Genomic DNA, 23,807 nt, shown 5'->3' on the forward strand with positions numbered 1-23,807 from the left:
AAAATAAATGAACTCAAACCTGGGAAACTAAAATTGACGAAAGTAAATATGTACATGTGCAGTTCAAATATAATCACACAACACAAGCACCAATAACCATAAATAATATTATCTGGAAAGAACACTTAAAAAACAAAAGTAAAGAACTGGAGTTATTATTATTATTATACAAACAAGAAAGATTCACTCAGATACTGCAGGATTATTGTCGGTTAGTCGGCAACGACTAGTAACAATATCATAAATTATAGTATAGTATTTTGGAAGAGAAAAAAATAAGGAAAGAGGATTAATGAAGAAAGAATCTTACCATAAATGGTATCCTAGAACATGGTACTATTTGTTTATTTCAAAGAATCCAAACAAATAATATTCCATAATTAATGATTTATTTGGTATTATAGTTTCTCTTTTGTTCATTGGCATGCTATATTATATTCAAAACCTCCAAATGATTAAGTGAAAATCTTCAATTAATCAATATCGACCAACAAAATGAATTTTATCGGTATTGTAACGTTTTTACAAGAAACGGTGTCCTATATTGATGATTTCGTAGAATAGACTAACAGTTTCATCAAGAGAAATTAAAAAACTCAACCGAAAAATTCGTAGGCTTCCCACCAAGCCCGAGATATCCTCAGAATGAAGCAATTTCAAGAAGTAATGCATCTAATACGAAGTGACACAACGACAAATGACCTACTGGAATAATAGGAACAGTAAGTCCGTTCCTAATATGTGCCTATAATGACTTTATAGTCGCTCGCAAATTACCCGTAGTGTAACCAATTTTATACTCGGGCTACTGGTCTATTTAACTCGTCAAACGGCATCAATAAATATGCCAGTACCAATAAATCTATGCCGAGACTGAACGAAAACATCAGCACCTGTAAAGAACAGACCCATTTGTCATCGCGAGACATTGGTCCACGCCATTAAGCAATCATGGTGGCGATCAAAGTGGAAAATCGCGATTACTCTCGGATAATTTTGGGTGAACATCGGCCTACCGTCGGGCCCAAGCTTGAAATCGCTGAAAAATAGAAAGTTTCAGGCCTGTCACGGCCGAGCCGAGTTCGGATAACCGAATTTACGGGCCGGGATGAAAGGAGCTCGCAACGAATCATCAACCGAATCATCTTATACAATCGCTTCAGTGTTACTCGAACGCTGGTATAATGGAAGTCATCCCGGGGTAATTGAGCGTACAGAAAAGTTAGAGAAAAGGAAGAGAGTCGACGATGATTCGAATTTGTCACCTTTCTTTTGATGCATTCAATAATCAATTTACGACCTACCGAAGAACTGTAATAAATAACTTCATAGTAATTGGTAAATTGTTAAGAACACTAATACGTTTTAAACATATTTTCGATGTTCAGGTTTGTAATTTTCCCTCATCCTTACTTTCAGTTACGAAAATGTTGTATTACAAATAGATAATTTACCATAAAACAAGACTATAAAAAGCGAATTACATCTAATGTAATCAAGAGTGCCACAACAAGGCCTATACGATATCCTATGGTTACAAAATGCATCAAACAACTTCCAAACATACCTCAATAAAATACAACTTCGGCTGAAAACATATTAAAATAAATTCAAATCAAAACAAATTAAACAAAGTCTATCCATACAGCTTTAACTCTGCGTGGAGGAAAATGCCCACCAATGAATATAACTTATTATCGACTCCTTTAGACAGAGAACGCTAAAATAACTTTATGCATCTAAACTGATACCTAACTTCAAAAAAGGATATTCTTGCAAAACGGAAACAACTTGGACTTGAACAGTATCAAATGTATTAGCTAACCGACTGCTGTTTTGCTATACAAATCAATTTGGTCGTGTGGAATCCGACTATGGCATTCTTCTAGCAAGTCCAAAGTAGCCATCATTCAACGGTTCCAAAGTAGTGTTGTGTGACATGGTAGATATTCCGTACTATGTCTATAATAAAGTTATTTCCTTTGAAAAGGATTTCAAAAAGTCTTAGTGCACCCTAATGTGATTGACTCATCTCTTTGTAGGTTGAAATGGAAACATTAAGTAAGATAAGAAACAAAGCAGATTAGATTCAAAGTCAAACAACTATATTGGTTAGTCGGAAGATATTCGCAGTTCGACCTAAAATCAAAGAGATTGGTTTATCAATCATAAACCCAATTTGGACCTATGTGGTTCAAATATGGGGTTGCACTAAACATCAAACTAATTAGTAATCCAACGTAGCCAAAAAAAGTTCTACGATTAATCAATGTTATCCAAGATTTCGCCTTAATACATGACATAAGGTTGCTAAATCACAACAACGTTGAAGCAATACAGCCGCTGGACAATACATAGGAAATCAGAAGATTGAAACTATGTATGTATTATCCAACACTCGTCCTGCTTGTATATTGACGCAAGAATCACTCGAAAAATAGTAATATCCAATATGTCGTATATTAATATATAAGATTATTAAATTAATACTTGTTTTTTGAAACAAAGAAGTTATAAGTTCATTTTCCACAGTTGGCATTATATCTTATTTTAGTAAATTATACTAATATTTTGGTACTAAGCATATCCGAAATAAGATGTAATAAAACCATGACGATAAAACAAAATATCTGAGAATGATATTAAAAAAAAATTCAATGCTAGGAAATGAATATGAACAAGAAAGAAAGGAATAGTTTTAATAATTTAGAATACAAAAGATACTGAATGACTGAAATAATCTAAGAGTTAAAATTGTCAAGCAGGACTTACCCTTGTACTATCACCCCACCTCATTAGCTTGTTATTATTGTAGTAATTAATTTTTTTATTCTTAAAAATCTATAAAAATTAATAGGAAGTGTATTTTAATTCCACAAATAGTAGTATATCGTATTTTGTTAAATTATACCAGTACTTTGGTACTACACCTCAAAAATACCACACCTCGTCAACTCTGAAAATCTCAATGACTTAATAAGAGACTTAGATCTTTCAAAAGATAAAGCATTGTCATCGCTGTTAAAACAATTGAAATTACTTGATTCTGAATATCCAGTACACTGAAAACATGATGGGGTTTGGTTGGTTTGGTAAGAGAATATTCCGTTGAACCATAAAAGTAAAACAGTTCATGTTTAAACATTTGGACTCTACTTTTTTCGTTATAAGTTAATAAATCGTTTTTATAAAAAAATTTTATGTATTTTTAGTGAGTTTGCTTTTAGCATTTTTTCTACAAATAAAATCAAATGCAGAACTATTTCTTGTTTTTACTCCTATTCCCAGGCACAGAAGCAACAAAAAATAGTCATCTCCCATGCGCGTATTGCCGCAATCATTGAATTATTCTCTACAGAAATAGTTAATTGTGTTGAAAATCCTTCTTTTAGTTATTCAATCGCAATTAAAAAACATCTTAAAGTCCCTAATATCGAACCCCTGTACGTTCCCCACAAAGACATCAAAAAACAACATTATCCAGACCCCGTAATTTCCATTGACGAATTAACAAAACATCTGGACACACATAGAGAGCTGCCCTTCCTTCTACCGGCTCAAAGCCCTTTGGCGAAACACAAGTATTTCCGGACATATACACGCGCACGCACAAAAAATACCATCCCTTTTCATTTAAATTAGTCGACCACTTACAGAATCATCATCAAAGGCCATGGAAGGACCGTAAATAGCCTCGGAGGTGGTTGTCATTTTTGTTTTGATCGATCTCCACCGTCCGCATTCGTATTCTGGACGTGTAATTAGTTTTAGATCGGCCGTCTCGCATTATCCGGCTAATAAAAGGGGGGTAGGTCGACGTCCATACAGGCCGTTGACGGTCTGACGTGCCGGTGACATGTGAATCGTCGCCGTCGAGCTCGAGCTGTAACGCTACACCTCGAGGGATGTGTTCGGGATTGTATCGTCGGTCCCCGGGGAGTAATTGCTACCTAAGATACCGCGCCGTTCCGGTTCGGAGCCCGTTTTTCGCTGTTTACAGGGGAGGTTTTGATTTTTTTTTGTTGTAGAGGCCGAGATTTGAATGGCGAAATGTGAGAATGCTCACTCGAAAAACGTAGGAAAACCACAAAAGCAACAGTGAATAATAAGCTTCAGTTGGCAACAAATAACGTCTCAACTATTGTGGGTTTAGTATTATTTTATTAGACTGAATGGTCTTGTCAAAATTCGTAGTTTTTTTTATATATAGAACTTTAGTCTCAATAGATTTCATTAAAATAGTATAACGTAAAGAAAACATAGGAAATATTACTCTTGGTCTCTCTTAACTCTTGGTTATAGAAAAAAGAATCATCTAAATTTATGGGAAGCTAAAGAAGACTCGTCATATTTTATGAAGATATGAAGGTTACAGTTTCACAAATGATTCCCAATTAGACTAAAGACGTAGAAATACAGGTATGAATGGCAAAAATCTAATTATATAATTTGGCAGATTCGTGATTCCTTCAGAAAAATTAGCGAAATACCGCGATGGTAAGCCAATTTGAGAAATCAAGTAAAACCAAAAGCAGAGCAGATCTCAAAACTAACGAGACCCACAACCAAGTTCTTCATTAGTTACCAATGCTACGTAAACGTCCCATAACACCAAAAGTATATGGAAATTTGCGAAATTATCCAAGATTTCGTTTTAAAATATAAAATAAAGTTAAAAATAAGGTTTAAAATTTTTAACTTTGTTTTCTCCGGTTTCTCAACAACTAGTCGAGAGTTGTCAAGCTGAAGAATAACAATGTTGTGTCTTTGCTCTCATTTCGCTAGTTTTCCGTTTGGTGTTTAGCTCAAACAAATCAATTGTAGTCGATAATGATACCCATTGATGGTTTTATCGAGTAGTGACTTCGGATCCTCGTCTCCATATTTCTTTTGGACTTTTTAGGACCATCTTTCCCTTCGGTATAAAAATCACCAATTTTAAAACGTTCACTCGAAATGCTCACTCGAAAAACGTAGGAAAACCACAAAAGCAACAGTGAATAATAAGCTTCAGTTGGCAACAAATAAGGTCTCAACTATTGTGGTTTTAGTATTATTTTATTAGACTGAATGGTCTTGTCAAAATTCGTAGTTTTTTTTATATATATAGAACCTTAGTCTCAATAGATTTCATTAAAATAGTATAACGTAAAGAAAACATAGGAAATATTACTCTTGGTCTCTCTTAACTCTTGGTTATAGAAAAAAGAATCATCTAAATTTATGGGAAGCTAAAGAAGACTCGTCATATTTTATGAAGATATGAAGGTTACAGTTTCACAAATGATTCACAATTAGACTAAAGACGTAGAAATACAGGTATAAATGGCAAAAATCTAATTATATAATTTGGCAGATTCGTGATTCTTTCAGAAAAATTAGCGAAATACCGCGATGGTAGGCCAATTTGAGAAATCAAGTAAAACCAAAAGCAGAGCAGATCTCAAAACTAACGAGACCCACAACCAAGTTCTTCATTAGTTACCAATGCTACGTAAACGTCCCATAACACCAAAAGTATATGGAAATTTGCGAAATTATCCAAGATTTCGTTTTAAAACATAAAATAAAGTTAAACATAAGGTTTAAAATTTTTAACTTTGTTTTCTCCGGTTTCTCAACAACTAGTCGAGAGTTGTCAAGCTGAAGAATAACAATGTTGTGTCTTTGCTCTCATTTCGCTAGTTTTCCGTTTGGTGTTTACCTCAAACAAATCAATTGTAGTCGATAGTGATACCCATTGATGGTTTTATCGAGTAGTGACTTCGGATCCTCGTCTCCATATTTCTTTTGGACTTTTTAGGACCATCTTTCCCTTCGGTATAAAAATCACCAATTTTAAAACGTTCACTCGAAATGCTCACTCGAAAAACGTAGGAAAGCCACAAAAGCAACAGTGAATAATAAGCTTCAGTTCGCAACAAATAACGTCTCAACTATTGTGGGTTTAGTATTATTTTATTAGACTGAATGGTCTTGTCAAAATTCGTAGTTTTTTTTATATATAGAACTTTAGTCTCAATAGATTTCATTAAAATAGTATAACGTAAAGAAAACATAGGAAATATTACTCTTGGTCTCTCTTAACTCTTGGTTATAGAAAAAAGAATCATCTAAATTTATGGGAAGCTAAAGAAGACTCGTCATATTTTATGAAGATATGAAGGTTACAGTTTCACAAATGATTCACAATTAGACTAAAGACGTAGAAATACAGGTATAAATGGCAAAAATCTAATTATATAATTTGGTAAATTCGTGATTCCTTCAGAAAAAATAGCGAAATACCGCGATGGTAGGCCAAATTTGACAAATCAAGTAAAACCAAAAGCAGAGCAGATCTCAAAACTAACGAGACCCAAAACCAAGTTCTTCATTAGTTACCAATGCTACGTAAACGTCCCATAACACCAAAAGTAAATGGAAATTTGCGAAATTATCCAAGATTTCGTTTTAAAACATAAAATAAAGTTAAACATAAGGTTTAAAATTTTTAACTTTGTTTTCTCCGGTTTCTCAACAACTAGTCGAGAGTTGTCAAGCTGAAGAATAACAATGTTGTGTCTTTGCTCTCATTTCGCTAGTTTTCCGTTTGGTGTTTAGCTCAAACATATCAATTGTAGTCGATAGCGATCCCCATTGATGGTTTTATAGAGTAGTGACTACAGATCCTCGTCTCCATATTTCTTTTGGACTTTTTAGCACTATCTTTCCCCTCGGTATAAAAATCACCAATTTTAAAACGTGGAAACCAGTATTTACGTCTTTAAATCGATGAAGCATGGTTGCGTGCTACTTCAATTGGAATTAAAAGAATAACATTTCCCCAAATGTCATTTACTCGGTACAAATTCAGAGATATTCAACACAAAAGAAAAATTAATACACGATAACACCATTTGTTGTGAACAAAACTCCAAAAACTCAAACTTATTTAAGAATATAATCAGAACTATATTAGAATACATCCAAATCTTGACCAGAACCCACCGGTACCACCCTAAGGGGACCCATCGGACGGTCCACTCGACCGTCCGACACCCGATCCTTTCTTATCGTCCGAAAAAAATTAGTTTGTCGATCGACAGCCACGGACTGGCATTAATATTCCTTTAAGCTTCACGAGGTGTCGGTTCCGTTTAGCTATACCCCGTTGTCGCATCGATTATTCGATAAATACGTCGGAAAAATTTCGATTTTTATTTCGAAGATCTTAATCGGCATCGTCCTTTTTCAGTTAGCGTCGCCCCTCGCGGAAGGGTTCCACTCGGAATTGATTAAACTGTTTTCGATTCAAAAAGTATCGGGTTACGGACCGAAATCGAGGAAATGTGCTTTGATCTAGTAGGTCGGGGACGATATTTAACTGAATTGACGTCGTCGATGACGAGATTGTTTCCGTTCTTCTTTATTATATGCAGAGTTGGCGCTTAAATTGTTGACAGTCTCTCTAAATTTTGATGGGTTTTTGATCTAGAGCAATCTGTGTATCAATTATTTCATGCAGTGAATTTATTTCGTCATATATTATACATACAGGGCTATGTTTTAAGGTGATAAAAATAATTTTTGAATCTTACAGGCTATATCTCGTTGCCACCTACGATATTCTGATTATTTGAGATTAACAGCTATTAAAACGTATTTTCTTAATTAACTACATCTTAATAAGTGTTTAATCTTAATGATAGTTTATGTAGTATCTACCCCATGTATCTAATTTTGCATGTGTTGCTTGTATATTGATGCACGTATAACAGAGCAATAATTGTAATTAATTAATAAGTTAATATATCTAATCTGCATATCCAACAGGTCAATTGAAAAGACCACGGCCTGACACATAGATGGCGCTACCAGAATTAAATCCATATGTTTTTAAATAGCTCTAACCCTCAAAAGATGCGTGTATAAATTTAACGGCTGTCGGATCATTAGTTAGTGAATTGTAGCGTTTTGAGTGAAGCAACTTTTGTTATTGTGAAAAAATGTTGTTGATTAAATATTGCTTTTTGAAGGGAAAAATACAGTTGAAGCAAGAACTTGGTTTGATGCTGTGTTTCCGGACATTGCTCCAGGAAAGTCAACCATAAAGGATTACTAATCTAAGTTTAGACGTGGTGAAATTAGAACCAAAATAGGTCGTTATCGACGAAAACATAAAAAAATCCACAAAATCATTTTGAATGACCGTAAATTGACATTGAATGAAATAAAAGATACTCTAAAGATACCAACTGAATGTATACATCATATCATTCCCGAATATTTGGGTACGAGAAAGCTCTGTGTAAAGTGGGTGCCGCACGAGCTCACTTTTGACCAAAAACAACGTCGAGTTGATGATTCGGAGCAGTATCTGAAGATGATCAAGCGTAATAAACCCGAAGTTTTGCATCGATATGTGACAATGGATGAAACATGGCTCCACCATTTCACTTCGAAGTCCAATCGACACTCATCCGACTGCACTCGACTGCACACGATGAACCCGCTCCAAAACGGTGGAAAACATAACATGCCAAGGTTATGGCATCTGTATTTTGGGATGCGCATGGAATAATTTTCATTAACTACCTTGAAAAAGGAAGGACCATTAACAGCGACTATTACATAGCGTTATTGGACCACCTGGAGGACGAAATCGCCGAAAAGGGCCGCATTTTAAGAGAAAGTAATTGCTGTTTCACCAAGACAATGTACCGCGTGACAAGTCAATGAAAACGATGCCAAAAATCTATGAATTGGGCTTCGAATTGCTGTCTTATCCACCGTATTTTCCAGATCTGGCCGCCAACAACTATTTACCGTTCTCCTATCTCACAAGAATGCTCGCTGGTAAGAAATTTTCATCGAATGAAGACGTGATCGCCGAAACTGAGGCCTATTTTGAACCAAAGTACAAATCGTACTACAAAAATGGTATCGAAATGTTGGAGGGTCACTATAATCAGTGTATCACCCTTGAAGAGAATTATGTTGAATAAAAAAAAACTATGGTAGCCCGGGGACTTTTCAATTGACCATCTAGAATATTCATCCACTATCAGTTTTTCAAACCAAAGCCAAGAGTAATACTGTCGGTAACAATGGCGTTTTAACCAACTTTGTCTCACAAGCCCAAACCCAAACCACACAGAAAAATACAATCATCAAGATTCTTACGCCATTATACCGAATGCCACGCTTGTCATCAATATCTTCCGGCATCATTTCATTCACTACAACGTTGAAAGGCCAGGGACAGAGTTTTAATTAAGTCGTCCTGTTGCACTGGCTAAAATCCCATTATGATTTAATTTTTACGCTCAACAATCGACATAACTAGTAATGATTATTTCGGTTAAGTACGCGACTCACCCCAGCTTAACTACAAGTGAAAATCAACCATCGCCCCCAAAAGAATACAACGGGCACAAAGCCAGCACGGTCGACATAAAGGCTCTCCCTGACAGTCGGGCGAGCTTACAACTTCATAAAAGAGGATTAAATGACAAAATGCATGTATTACATTTGCATGACAATGAGGCGACACTCTGTTCATTTCGGATCGAAACGTTAGGGTGTATATGGTAGGCGTGTATATGTTGTTATAATGGGACATTTATTTGAGGAAGTGACATCGAGAAAACATCGAACATTTCAGTGTACAAATCACGAACTAGTAATCTGACGTTGTTGAAATAAGTGTTTTTTGTGTTATTCCACAATATTCATCTTGTATTGGATAAACCTTGTCTAAAACTAATATTTTATTGAGTTATTTTAATACGTTCTTTACTTACTTTTAATTTAATTAGCTTGTAATATGTAGTATTCTTGATATTTGTGGATATCAAATTTTTCAATCTCTTATATTAAAAATAAAAAGAAAAATATTTAATGTAATTATAATGCTTTTGTATGAGCGATAGTTATGGTATATGAGAGTTATGATAGCTTATGAGTTGTGAGTTAGTTGTGGAAGGTTTTAAGAGCTCCTGTCGAAGCCGATCAAACACCCTTCGAAACTTATAAATACCTACCTGCTACTTATTGATACCTACTACTCTGACATATGCCAATTGTCGGTTTTCGATTCAATGATTTAAAAGTGAAGACTTTGATAATAATGAAAAGAACAGTCTGAATGATCGAAACAGTTGAAAGACAATAAATTACAAAACGAAAGACGCAGATGTAGCTCAAATTTTCAAAGAATTTCACGAGACTTACAGGCGAATTTCATGAAATTTGCAACAAGATACAAACAAAAAGAGTTTTCTGTATATGTAATATAGTATCACAATTTCTCAATACACGTTTCTTGAAACGAAAGATGTAATCAGAATACATTAAAATCCCCTATTTTTCATAATAATGAAATAGTAATTGAATGAAATATTTATTAACAACATATTTTATACCGTTCCATTATAATTCTTGTTATTTTACATCTATATATGTTAATAATACATATACATATTTTAATCCTATCTTTATCAGTATATTCAAACAATTTGCTTTCAATAATTTCTAAGAAAATATGTTCTATACTCGGCAATTTATGTTTATGTAATGCTATAATATCTATTCTTTGGACGGATATTTTAGTACTGTATTTTATAAGAAATTGTTATTTTTTATACTTTTTGAGGCGGTTACATACCACAAAAAAAACCCTGAAGAATGAAAATTACAAAAAGAAACAAAAAGGAAAACTTTTCTGTGTTTGTAATATTGTACCAATAATTCTCAATACACATTTTTAAAATTAAATCAATCTGAACATATTAAAATCTTTATTTTTATGGTAACATAATAATTCTATCTATGATTCACACATTTTGTTGTTCCATTATATTTATTGTTATTTTACATCTATGTTATATATGTTAATAACTTCAAATACATATTACAATTCCCCTTATCTGTACTTTCAATTTATTTTCAATGACTTCCAAGAAAACATTTTTTTATTCTCAGACATTTATATTTACATTTTTTATGTGGTGCCATAAAATCATTTCTTATTTTCACGATCTAAATACAACAAATCTTCTTTGGGTGGATATTTCAACACTATTACTTGTAAAAAAAATTATTTTTTAAGTATTTCTTATTACAGCTACTTTTATTATGTCCCCCAATGGTTTTTGTAATTTCCTTAATATGTTTATTTACCATAAACTTTCCCTGGATGCCTTTGATCAACTCAATATGAAATGAATCATTTATTCTCTTTCTTGTATTTGCTAAAAAATATTTATTTTTGCAAGTGTACGTTTTCGGCTCCTAAGGAAACACTTTTTTTTATAGCGGCTAATTTCCAAGAGTCCCACCTTTCCAAGAAAATTATCGTTTATTGACAAAAAACCGTACTAATCCAAGCCATCGCCCGGTTCGGTGTAGCTTTCAAATCGAACAAATAACCAAAGAACAAGAATCAATTACCGATATCAATAAGCGATGCCGTTTAATATCCGAAAGGTAAACAGTATTAAACCACGACACGTTATTCTAATTTAGGTAATGGACGGCTATTAGTGACATCACGAGAATTCTTGCCCCATCCCGTCCGACTGCATCAATTTGTCACTGAACTAATTAAAATAATTGGAGTGAGAAACTCAAAATCGTATCGTTTTATAAAGAACCAGTGGCGTGCTCAGTCGCCCGATTCGAACACAAACGAAAATAGCATCAAAACGTACTAATACTCAACTTCTAAATCATCACCGATGGTTTGGGTAACCGTTTTTCCAGTTTGTACACGCTAAGAGTCTAAATATTCAACAATATCCGGTTGTTTAAGAAATCCCATCGCCACCACTGGAGAAGGGCAGCTAAGCCTTTTAAAAATAACAGGTCTTATCGGATGGTATCGTTATAATCCGATCCAAAGCATCGGAAACTTATTTGTTAATTTACCTGATCGGTATCATCATTTACCATCGATTTATTCTCTTGAAAATATAATTTGGATGATCTTATTTAGTTTGCGTTAGCATAAAAATATATATTGTCAATTGAAAATAAATATCTAAAATTCATTTTTCCATATTTTCAAGGTTGACGTTTTAAGAATGCGCTCTTGTGAAAAAATAAAAATAAAATATAAAAATCGTCCTTCTAGCTAGTGTCAAAAAAAAAACGAGAATACACATGCAAGAATCTTTATTATGTTCTTTCTTTCTTTTCCAACCCAGAACTCTAAATCAGTGAACCTAGTCGAGCTTTCAGTACATCTTAAGGTACAGAGATGGAGTGGCCTTGCGCATATTAATACTTTAATTAAGTACGACCGCACCGTCCAAAGAAAACGACGTTTACAGTTTTTCTTTTGATGTTCACGGTCGCCTATTCCTTAATATTTTCGCGAATCTAAACTCGAAAATATACCATCGTCGATGCTAACGAATCGAGATGATCGCGGCCGATTATGCCGAATGAAATCATCTCCATTGTTGAACTGAAGAAGCCGAATTAGTGGCGCGGGACGGAGGGGACGGAGCGGCGTCTCCGAATAATAATAATAACATCCGAACTTGTTTTGGTCCTTTCCAAAGTCCCCCTCTGTTTAACGACGCATTCCCTTGTCCGAGCCACCAAAGAAGAAATTCTTAACAGCGCCCCCCGTGGCGAGGAGCCCACGCGCAATGAAGTGTCAGATCATTGGGGCTCTATTAGTGGTCCATTTATTATTTTTGTTTATGGACCTTTCAATACCTCAGCACGGAGTGCTTTTGTTTTGGATCGGTGAAGGAAATAAAGAGAGACGGCGTGTGACGGTGCGGGAGCGAGGGAGAGAGAGAGAGAGAGAGGAGGAAGACATGTTGCGCCGATCGACTGGGAAGTATTTTGTTGGTCTGCCACCCACATCAAATATATATTTCGATTCCGTAATTTATTGCGCCATCATTCAGCTTAATATACCCACTGTAGCTGTTCAGTGGATCACTTTATTATATTTAAATACGAGCTGGGCATCAGTCCGCTTCGCTGAAGATGTAAAACATGAACAAAATCAATAATTTCAAAGAAATAATAAGGATACACTTAGAATTTGAATGTACTGATTGCTTGTAATACATCTGAATAAATGTAATCCTTTTGTTGCAAGAGACGTCATTTATCGAAAATATTCTGAGAGCAGACCTGAAGTTCAGGCTCTTCTATTTTAGGGTTCCTCACGTCTGCAGTTCAGTCCGCAGATCTCTATGACGACTCTATAGAATGTATTTTTTAGCAGCGTCTCTAAGTTACTTCACTTTTGACCAAAAACAACGACGAGTTGATGATTCGAAGCAGTGTTTGAAGATGATCAAGCGTAATAACCCCAATTTTTACGTCGATATGTGACAATGTATGAAACATGGCTCCATCATTTCACTCCGAAGTCCAATCGACAGTAATATGAGTAGACTGCACACGATGAACCCGCTCCAAAGCGTGGGGAAACGCAACAGTCAGCTGGCAAGGTTATGGTGTCTGTATTTTGGGATGCGCGTGGAATAATTTTCATTGACTACCTTGACAAAGGAGCTACGATTAACAGCGACTACTACATAGCGTTATTGGACCGTTTGAAGGACGAAATCGGCGAAAAAGGCCACATTTGAAGAAAAAGAAGGTGCTGCTTCACCAAGACAATGCACCGAAAACGATGGCAAAAATCCATGAATTGCGCTTCGAATTGCTTCCTCATCCACCGTGTTCTCCAGGTTTGGTTTCCAGCGACTGTTTCCTGTTCTCAGATCTCAAAAGAATGCTCGCTGGGAAGAAATTTTCGTCGAATGAAGAGGTGATCGCCGAAACTGAGGCCTATTTTGAAGCAAAGGGGATATCGTACTATAAAAATGGTATCGAAACGTGGAGGGTCGCTATAATCACTGTATCACCCTTGAAGGGAATTATGTTGAATAAGAAAAAACTAATTTTGCCAAAAAAATTGTTTTACTATGACAGGCCGGGGACTTTTCAATTGATCTGTTATACCATCAATAATCTTTATTTTACTCAACACATATTTTCACAACTACGTGATCCGTTCTGGTTTCTTACCTTTCTCCACTATCTTCCCGAACAGATTCTTCCCCTTCAGGAAATTCCTGGTACTACAGTTCCATCTCTGGTTCCGGAACTGGTACTGGCACTCGTTGATGGCCAGATTCGCTCCTCTTGCTATCGCCTCCAGGAGGCCGGCATTGTCGCGGGCCAGTCTCCTTTGCTTGCGTCTCAGGGTGGCGTGGACGGAACTGTCCATGTAGAGGGCTCCGGGCGACATCGGCGACAGGTTGTTGGGCTCGCCCGCCTTGGCTATACCCCTGAAACCGAAAATACGACCATTACCGGACGAACAAACAGATTAAAGCCGTCGAGAGAGGCCCGCACCTTTCCTCCAACCACCTGTTGTTGGTTTTCCGAAAAATATTTACACGCGCTACGCACACACACTGACTCACGCACCGCCGAAGAAGAATGAGAGAGAGAGAGAGAGAGAGGGACAAGCCTTTCGAGCAGAAAATCTTTATCTATTCTTTCAGGAAAGGAAAAAACAATAAAAACTGTTTAGCAGCGACCAACAAAAGTGAGAATTGTGAGCAAACAAAAGCCATGTATTGTTTGCGTCGCGCAAATAGTACCGGCCTCTTATAAAAGTCGGGAAACTTATCGGAAACGGTCCTTTGGAATATCAACAGGCCATGCAGTGGGAGCTATTTGAGTATGTAATAACCGATGTATCCTGCTACTTTCGATATTTTATACACTTCGCGAGATAATCCAACGATTTTTGTTGAAAAAAGGTTGTTTGTTGTTTAAATTTAGATAAATACCCGGTTTTAAGTTACTTTAGAGACAAATGGTAAACTAGTCGACAACAACTAGTAATTTTGTCTCAATTAAATTAAAAATGAGAAAAAAACTTTTATATTGTTGAGATGCTAAAACTCCACCCACCGAAGAATAATGATTTAAATTCCCTTTTTCTGTTGATTAACTAAAAATTCCAGGCCCGAACCTCCCTACCCCAATAAAAATAAATAACATCCCGCTCGTCTATCGCTCCGAGATCTACAATAAAAAAAAGCTTCTGTCGCTTTGTATCTGATCAACCCCATTTTTTCCTCCGAATCTAGACAGCTGATATATTACGGGGTACACGCGCACTATCCGAAATGACGCAGCATCCATCCGGTGACGTCGCCTGTAACCAGAGCTGGACAAAAGAGAGGCTTTGCTTTAATTAAAAGTACAAATGCCAAAATACTATCTTGCGTTTGTTTAGAATACAAAATACAAAATACTTTTTGGAGGGCGATTTATATTCAAAATACGATCAGGTATTCTAAAATATTTTAAACAAATACATTGAACCGACTTCAAAAATGAATAAAGAACTCTCTATTAAGTAAAATATAATCAAACTTAGATTTTTAACAAAAAAAAAGTTTTAAAATAAAATATGTACATAACAATCGCTGCAATATATAAATAAAAATAAACAAAATACTTATTTAACCTATCTTTGTTACTACACGTATTTTATATTCTAGAATATAAACACAATTTAGCTTAATAAGAGGTCAACTAAAAAGTCTCCGGCGTGACGCACAGATGGCGCTACTAGAATTATATCCATATGTTTTTTAGTTAGCCCTAACCTTCAAAAGATGCGTGTATAAATTTGAGAGCTATCGGATTATTAGTTTGTGATTTATAGGATTTTGAGTGAAACAATTTTTGTTATTGTGAAAAAATGGATAAAATATTGCTTTTCGAAATAAAAAAATACAGTTGAAGCAAAAACTTGGCTTTATACCGAGTTTCCGGATACTCCCCCAGGAAAATCAACCATCAAGGATCGGTACGCTAAGTTTGGGCGTGGTGAAATGAGTACCGAAGACGGTGAACGCAGTGGACGCCAAAAGAGGTTGTTACCGACGAAAACGTTAAAAAAGTCCACAAAATGATTTTGAATGACCGTGAATTGAAATTGAATGAAATAGTAGACACTCTAAAGATATCAACTGAACGTGTACATCATATTATTCACGAATATTTGGGTATGAGAAAGCTGTGTGCAAAGTGGGTGCCGCGTGAGCTCACTTTTGACCAAAAACAACGACGAGTTGATGATTCGGAGCAGTGTTTAAAGATGATCAAGCATAACAAACCCGAGTTTTTTCGTCGATATGTGACAATGGATAAAAAATTCCTCCACCATTTCACTCCGAAATTCAATCGACAGTGATCCGAGTGGACAATGAACATCAAGGGCTGTAATTAGATATTGGTAAATAAATATTGGCCTTCAAAACAAATTAAGTTTTAAATATACCAGCTTTAAGTGTGGAATATTTCAAGTTGCCACTTGTTAAACATAAATTAAATGTTTAATTGTATTTTTATAATTTACTTTTTTAGAAATAGGCCTGAAAAAAGATTCACAGCAGATCAGATGGATGAATAATATGGCCACAACTTATTCATTCAAGTCCAGTTGTTATGGTATGTGACAGATAATTACTACAGTCGATTTGCAGGTCCTGAAAGACGTACAAGCAAGAACTCTTTGGGTATGTAGAAACGATTGTCCACAATAAGACTCTTCGATTCGAATGAACTTGAAAAATGAAAGTGGAATTGTAAACTAGTCTTAGATTCGAAATTAACATCTTGGTTATTGACTTGAATAGTGGTTCAGAATGTAACAGTGAGTGAATGAAACATTCTAGATGTAGGATTATGATTCAAAACTGACAACCAAGGCAGGGTAATGAAAGTAAAAACAACTAGAGGTGAGTATATAATTAATATAGAATAACTGACGAAAATTATTTAGTAGAAAAATAAACGCAAGTAATTACAGAAGAAACTGGATAACAGAAGGAGAAAGGAGAAAAACAATGATGTCAGAATGGTGCTTAGTACAATCTTAATTTATAAATTAATGTATTACAACTGTTCTGTTGTAGCTGCATTAACACACAAGCAATGGTTTCTCCAAGTTCTTTAAAAGCTGCTTTTCAAACCACTGCAAAGACAGGAATAAAACCGTTCCTGTTCCCAGCATGAAGAACTATATGTCTGCAATGAAAAAATTTGATGACTAAAAAAACCTAATCGAATCGATAGCGATTCCAAAGTTTACCTTTTTCCATGAACCTTTGTTATCTTTATACTATATTTATTATCTTTTTGCCATGAGCAACCCAATGTACCATTCTGAAATATTCATGACTCTTTTAAATATATAAATAGATGTAGTTCTTCCTTGATTTTGTTATATGTTTTTGAAAATTGTATTCTTTTAAAAGCAATCTCTGAAAGTTCCATTAAACGCCTTCGTGGGTTACCTTTACACCACTTAAAACCTAGATTATCCAGCAATGTACGAACCGATGTTCTACATCTCTCAAATAGCTGTATATCTTTTGGATCTTTGTGGATACTTTCCAGACTCTTTTTAAACAATTTTTTCTGAAATAGTTGTATTAAATTATGTTTCTATTGAAAGAACTACTTACTGTTTGATACATTTCGTATATTTGATCTCTGAAACAACAAGATTGATTTTGATTCGTCACCTGTTTAGCATAAACACGGTTTCTTGGCGAATTTAAGGTTATATTGTTTTTTATTTGAGATATTTTAGTGACCGTCTCCGTACTAATATAATGTGCAGCTGCAAGGCGCCAAAAATTAATTTTTTATAATCCGTAATTATAATTAAGTTCAATCCGTAATTTATAATAAGTAATTATAATATTTTGAAGAATTTTCGGAAGTTTGGCAACTTTTGCAAGCCCATTCCGTTACATGTTCGAACTCCTCTAACAGCATTCTATCTTTTTTAAATAGAATAAAACGGCAAGGATAATATTCTCTGACATATATTGACACTGCTATTTAGAATTGACTATATGTATTTTAATAACCGTCCCTGTAATCCTGACGAGACGGTCGATGGGACGAGTTTTCGTCCGGTTTAAGGTACGTCAGCGCAAAAATTACCATAGGGTACCTTTTTGCGCGGTTTCCACGGCACACCGCGAAAGATTCCAACGATGCGATGGAGAATCTCAAGCAAGGCATTGTAACTTCTTTGACTAATTACCCGGTACGGTCGGTATCTTTTTGTCGTTACCGTACATTCTGACCGGATGGTTTTTGTTTTCGTCTCGTCTTTTCACTTGTTATTATTGGAGGGAGAAATATTTTTATAGGACCCGTCAGCGTCTGATATAAATTAATTTCCAGTGGATGTTGGCGCAATTAGTGCGACGTATTCGTTTCGAGATTAATTAATTTTAGACGTTTCCATCTTCAGGCCAGTCGAAAAAAACCAGTCGGTCTGTGTCGGACGACGTTTTTGTTTCGTTTCGTGTTTTTTTTTTAAATGTATAAAACACGCCGGCGACATAACAACGATTCCTCAGCAAGACCAGTAGGGATCGCAGGAATAAGCTATTCGATTCGGAATATGTTTGCTGGTATTTTCAATTGTCTTCGCGATACTGGAATGTTGGGGAGATATAAATAGTTGTAAGGTGTTATTCGTTAATATATACGTTTGTTGTTGAAACACTGATATTCTGCAACATTTACGTTTATAGTGAAGCATTTTCATTAAAAAATAAACTCATTTTGACATTTTGGCAAACGTAGGTCATAGAGCAAAATCCAAGAAATGTTTTGCGTTGTCCTACCAATTCAGGCAGCGACACCACTTATTCCAAAGGCATTTGATTGGCTCATTTCTATAACGCCATTGTTTTATTCAAATTCTTTATGACCTCGTGTTTATATGTCCGATATGAGTACGGTCAGCATTTTTGTAACTTAATTATAATCACTATTATTTGAGTATAATGTATTTTCAGTCTCAAAAGAATTGTGTATTCATTATATGTGCGGAAATATAAAAGAGACGTTGTTTTACTTGTAAGTAACAGTACAAGTTACTTGATTAAGGATGTGTTTGTGACTTCGCAATGTTTTTACCTGGTATGTTTAGAATTATTTATATAGAGTCTTTCTGTATATATATATATATATATATATATATATATATATATATATATATACTTATAATTAATATTTTGGCTTAAGGATTTTATAAAAACTAATTCTTCAACACATATGATTGAAAAAAATACATAATACAATTAATTACAAGAGATGAAGATTTTTGTTCGTTAAGTAGAATAATAACCCTGAAGGGACAGTACTGCGTCAAAAATAAAACTATTTTCAATATAACTAAAATTGAGACGTCCTATAAATATATCCTAGCGGGTGTAAACTTTTATGACTTTAGTTTCAAGTATGTAATAATGTATCCAATGATTGTTTTATTATAATGTTAGTACATATTTAAGCCATCTTTTTTACTCCTCGACTTTACCATATCAGGGGCAGAAACTTTAATATCGATTATTTAAATTGATAGCACTAAACAAATATGAAAATGGGAAAAGACGCTATAGTCAATTTTGATTATATTTGCCAGGAGATATGTTAAGTTCTCAATAAGGTTGCAGCTTTTTTTACTATTTACGTTTCATTATATATATATATATATATATATATATATATATATATATATTGTTTTTTACAGGAATATAAGATAAGAAATCGTAAAAATATTACCCACACTTTCGACTCACGATGTGTCCAAATGGGGCGATGGCAAAATTACATTAGATATAAAAGTGATTAAGTTGTTCGTAAAGTGCCATCAATTAAAAACCTAATTTATCGAATTGTTTCCTTTACTTAAACAAATGCATATTGGTTGATATACTTATAATTAATATTTTGGCTTAAGGATTTTATAAAAACTAATTCTTCAACACATATGATTGAAAAAAATACATAATACAATTAATTACAAGAGATGAAGATTTTTGTTCGTTAAGTAGAATAATAAAGAATGAAAAGTTTAAACCCTGAAGGGACAGTACTGCGTCAAAAATAAAACTATTTTCAATATAACTAAAATTGAGACGTCCTATAAATATATCCTAGCGGGTGTAAACTTTTATGACTTTAGTTTCAAGTATGTAATAATCTATCCAATGATTGTTTTATTATAATGTTAGTAGATATTTAAGCCATCTTTTTTACTCCTCGATTTTACCATAACAAGGGCAGAAACTATAATATCGATTATTTAAATTGATAGCACTAAACAAATATGAAAATGGGAGAAGGCGCTATAATCAATTTTGATGATATTTGCCAGGAGATATGTTAAGTTCTCAATAAGGTTGCAGCTTTTTTACTATTTACGTTTCATTATATATATATATATATATATATATATATATATATATATATATATATATATATATATATATATATATATATATATATATATATATATATATATATATATATATATATATATATATATATATATATATATATATATATATATATATATATATATATATATATATATATATATAGCTTTTATTTGTTAAATAGAATATTGAAGAATGAAAAGTTCAAACCCTGAAGGAACAATACTGCGTCCCAAATAAAACTATTTTCAATATAACTAAAATTGAGACGTCCTATAAATATATCCTAGTGGGTGTAAACTTTTATGACTTTAGTTTCAAGTATATAATAATCTATCCAAAGATTGTTTTATTATATTGTTAGTAGATATTTAAGCCATCTTTTTTACTCCTCGATTTTACCATAACAATGGCAGAAACTTTAATATAGATTATTTAAATTGATAGCACTAAACAAATATGAAAATGGGAGAAGGCGCTATAATCAATTTTGATGATATTTGCCAGGAGATATGTTAAGTTCTCAATAAGGTTGCAGCTTTTTTACTATTTACGTTTCATTATATATATATATATATATATATATATAACACAAGCTTTGGTTTGTTAAATAGAATATTAAAGAATGAAAAGTTCAAACCCTGAAGGAACAATACTGCGTCCCAAATAAAACTATTTTCAATATAACTAAAACTCAGGCGTCCTATCAACATATCCTAGTGGGTGTAAACTGTTATGAGTTTAATTTCAAGTATGTAATAACAAATATTCATCGTAAGTAACAGTGATACAAAACGAGAGCAATATTTTAATATGAGAGATATGGAGAGTCAAATATGTCCAAGATTCAAGATTGTGCTGCGTTGTAATTAGAGTTGGCGACATTTTCATCACAATGCCGTTTAATCAAACATAAACAACAGCACTATGTTTAAAATGTCAACAACTCCAACACACATATTAGAACCCTGCCTCTTCCCCCACTGACGTCATAAAAAATAACCAAACGGAAACAAAGAAACGTCAGTCCCGAACGATCGGAACAGAAATTTACCGGACAAGTATTCGTTTTCTCATGCATCGGCAAAGAGTTCGGCGTGCTACAATAACGAGAAATACGATCGTTGCCTTAAAGAGTATGAAAATATGCGGAACCTCTTCGGACAACCGGAGGATATTTATACCAACGACACTACATCGATAAAAATAATTGAGTCAAATGGTTATTTCCAGTGGATCGAAGACAATGCTGGAAATACCACAAGGAAAAATCGGTCCAATTAACCGAGGCAAACTGTCGAATGGTGTTAAACTCACAGTCAGGCGATCATTAACGAACAAGCCAGCCGCCGTAGTAGCGTATTGTTACAATTGTCAGGGACAAAACCATTTGCATATATTTGCATATATTTCAAGAATAAAGAGGCGCTTTTATATCGTCGTACCTGTTAGCTTATTCTGAATGTTATATAGTGTTATATGTTTGCATATATATAAATATACATAGACTATTGAAAGTTTATTTGTATATAATTTTTAAATTCGTTTTAGAATCAGACAATATTTTTCTTCTCATGTTATTCTAGCTGTCTGATTAGTTCGAACACGTAAATGAATGAGCCTGTCAAAGTCGTTCAGTTGTCAGACGTATGTAACATTCTTGAAAGCAACAATGATAAAAGGTTATAACTCTAACCAATAAACTATTGTGGCTATATAATTAACTGTAGTTTTTAGATGTACTATATTGTTAAAATAAATTATATTTGATAACATTTCTGTCCAATTCTCCTATTTAGATTAGAATTTTGTTGTATGTCAAAGCCAAACTGAACTAACACTATCCTCGAACCTACTAGTATCATTCGATTATTTTGTAACCTCTGGCTTTACCATCCTAGCAGCGACCTTGAAGATAATGTACCGGATTTATGCTTATTTATTCTATCTCTTTTACATACATTTATATGCAATATATACGGTTTTATGCTTTCTTTGTAGAATGAATTTAAATAACAATATTGTACGTTAATATAGTAGTATTCTGGAACTTCGTTTTGGAATATTATTAATTAATGCGATTCGGTCTACTTTTTTACTGCTTTTTGGTTATCTTGCAAAGTCTCTGGGTATTTGTGCAAGCCTTTTAAATGATACAACTTCTTTCGTTCAAGTTTCAACGATAAATAATCTACCTAATAACAAAATAATCCTTAATAATGATAGTAAAATTATTATATTTTAAAAAAGATTTAAGGTTTATTGAGAAAAGACGATACAAATATCTAGCGGTCATTATTCCGTTCCTCGTTAGAATCAAGTCAAATATATAAAATATAAAAATAATTTTATATCGTTCAAAATGAACCTTTTTTTTGAAGGCAGTAAATTGCAGCAATATTTTCTTTCCTTTCCAAAGGAAATTCGAAAAGAAATATGTACATCTCCGTCTCACTTATGATACGGTTGGAAAACCAATAGTAAGAAGTTATAAAATTGTTACTTTTCGGATATTAAAATACGATTAAACATATTTGGGATCAATGTTTTATTCCTATTTTACACTTTCAAGGGTTAATTTAAAATTACTTAAAACTAACTAATCTATATAGCACAGTACTATCTCAATAGTACTAGAAGGAATTCGTACATCGCCATCTGTTATCGCTGAATCGAAAAACAGTCGAAGTGGGCGTTTGACTGAAATACTAATAACTATTTTCATTCGCTTGTTTTTTACGACTATCGACTGTTTCTGATTATTTATTTTGCTAGTTATAATAGAATATATTATTGGTAGGTTTATTTAAATAAATAAATATAATAAAATGAAATATATAATGAGTAATCACATAAATACTATTGGAGATATCAACAGGCAATGAGACGGGAAACCTTTCAACAATTTCGATCTTAAACTTGTAAATAACTTACCACCACATCGATCCCTTGCCTCTATTCTTGTTTCTCGTGTCGGTGCCCAGATTGCCATCGACCTGGGGGAGGATCACGAACGCCATCATCACACAACAAATTATACTCGTCACAAATCCAAACATTTTTTTTGGTATTTCGATTTCTGGTAAAAAAATATATCTTCTCGCGTTTAATTCAACGATCTCAGTCTGTATCACCGGAAAAAAACTATCGACAGAGTTCGGGTGGGAGTCGCTATTACGATACGTCGCGCGGTATATCACACCAGTGACCAGTATCGATCTTCCGCAAAAAATAAACAAATACTGGACTCCCAACTGGACCAGCAGAAACCAGGGATGCTGCCTGCGTAGCCGCACGCCGATCGAGAGATCGAGGAGGAGTTTTGGCGTCGATCCCTCTGTGAACAACCTTCGGGTCGGTCTTTGCCTTTACTAAACAGAGCCACGTGAGAAAAATAGCACGTGGACGCGGGCTCCGCCCACCGCTAGGTGGCGACCAATGGCGCTCGCGGTCACGCCTAGGGTGGGGTTTAGTTCCGCCATACGTTGCGTACCGGCCGAGTTATCGAATTCTTGG

At 34.2% G+C, this 23,807-nt stretch overlaps 1 protein-coding gene across 1 annotated transcript in view; it reads right to left on the reverse strand.

Annotated features, from left to right (window-relative positions):
* wg (Wnt family member 1 wingless) overlaps positions 1-23,525 on the reverse strand; it is a 37,836-nt gene extending 14,311 nt beyond the window's left edge. The window contains exons 1-2 of the mRNA XM_076415344.1: positions 23,226-23,525; positions 14,044-14,306 (exon numbers count right to left, since the gene is read on the reverse strand). Coding sequence (XP_076271459.1) covers positions 14,044-14,306; positions 23,226-23,350 — 388 coding nt within the window. The 5' untranslated portion in view covers positions 23,351-23,525. The remainder of the gene's footprint in view (positions 1-14,043; positions 14,307-23,225) is intronic.
* Positions 23,526-23,807: the final 282 nt, after the last annotated feature.

Source organism: Rhynchophorus ferrugineus, unplaced genomic scaffold (assembly GCF_030347505.1).
Source record: "Rhynchophorus ferrugineus isolate W39M unplaced genomic scaffold, kcgeb_rfMv2 rfM9, whole genome shotgun sequence".
NCBI lineage: Eukaryota > Metazoa > Arthropoda > Insecta > Coleoptera > Curculionidae > Rhynchophorus > Rhynchophorus ferrugineus.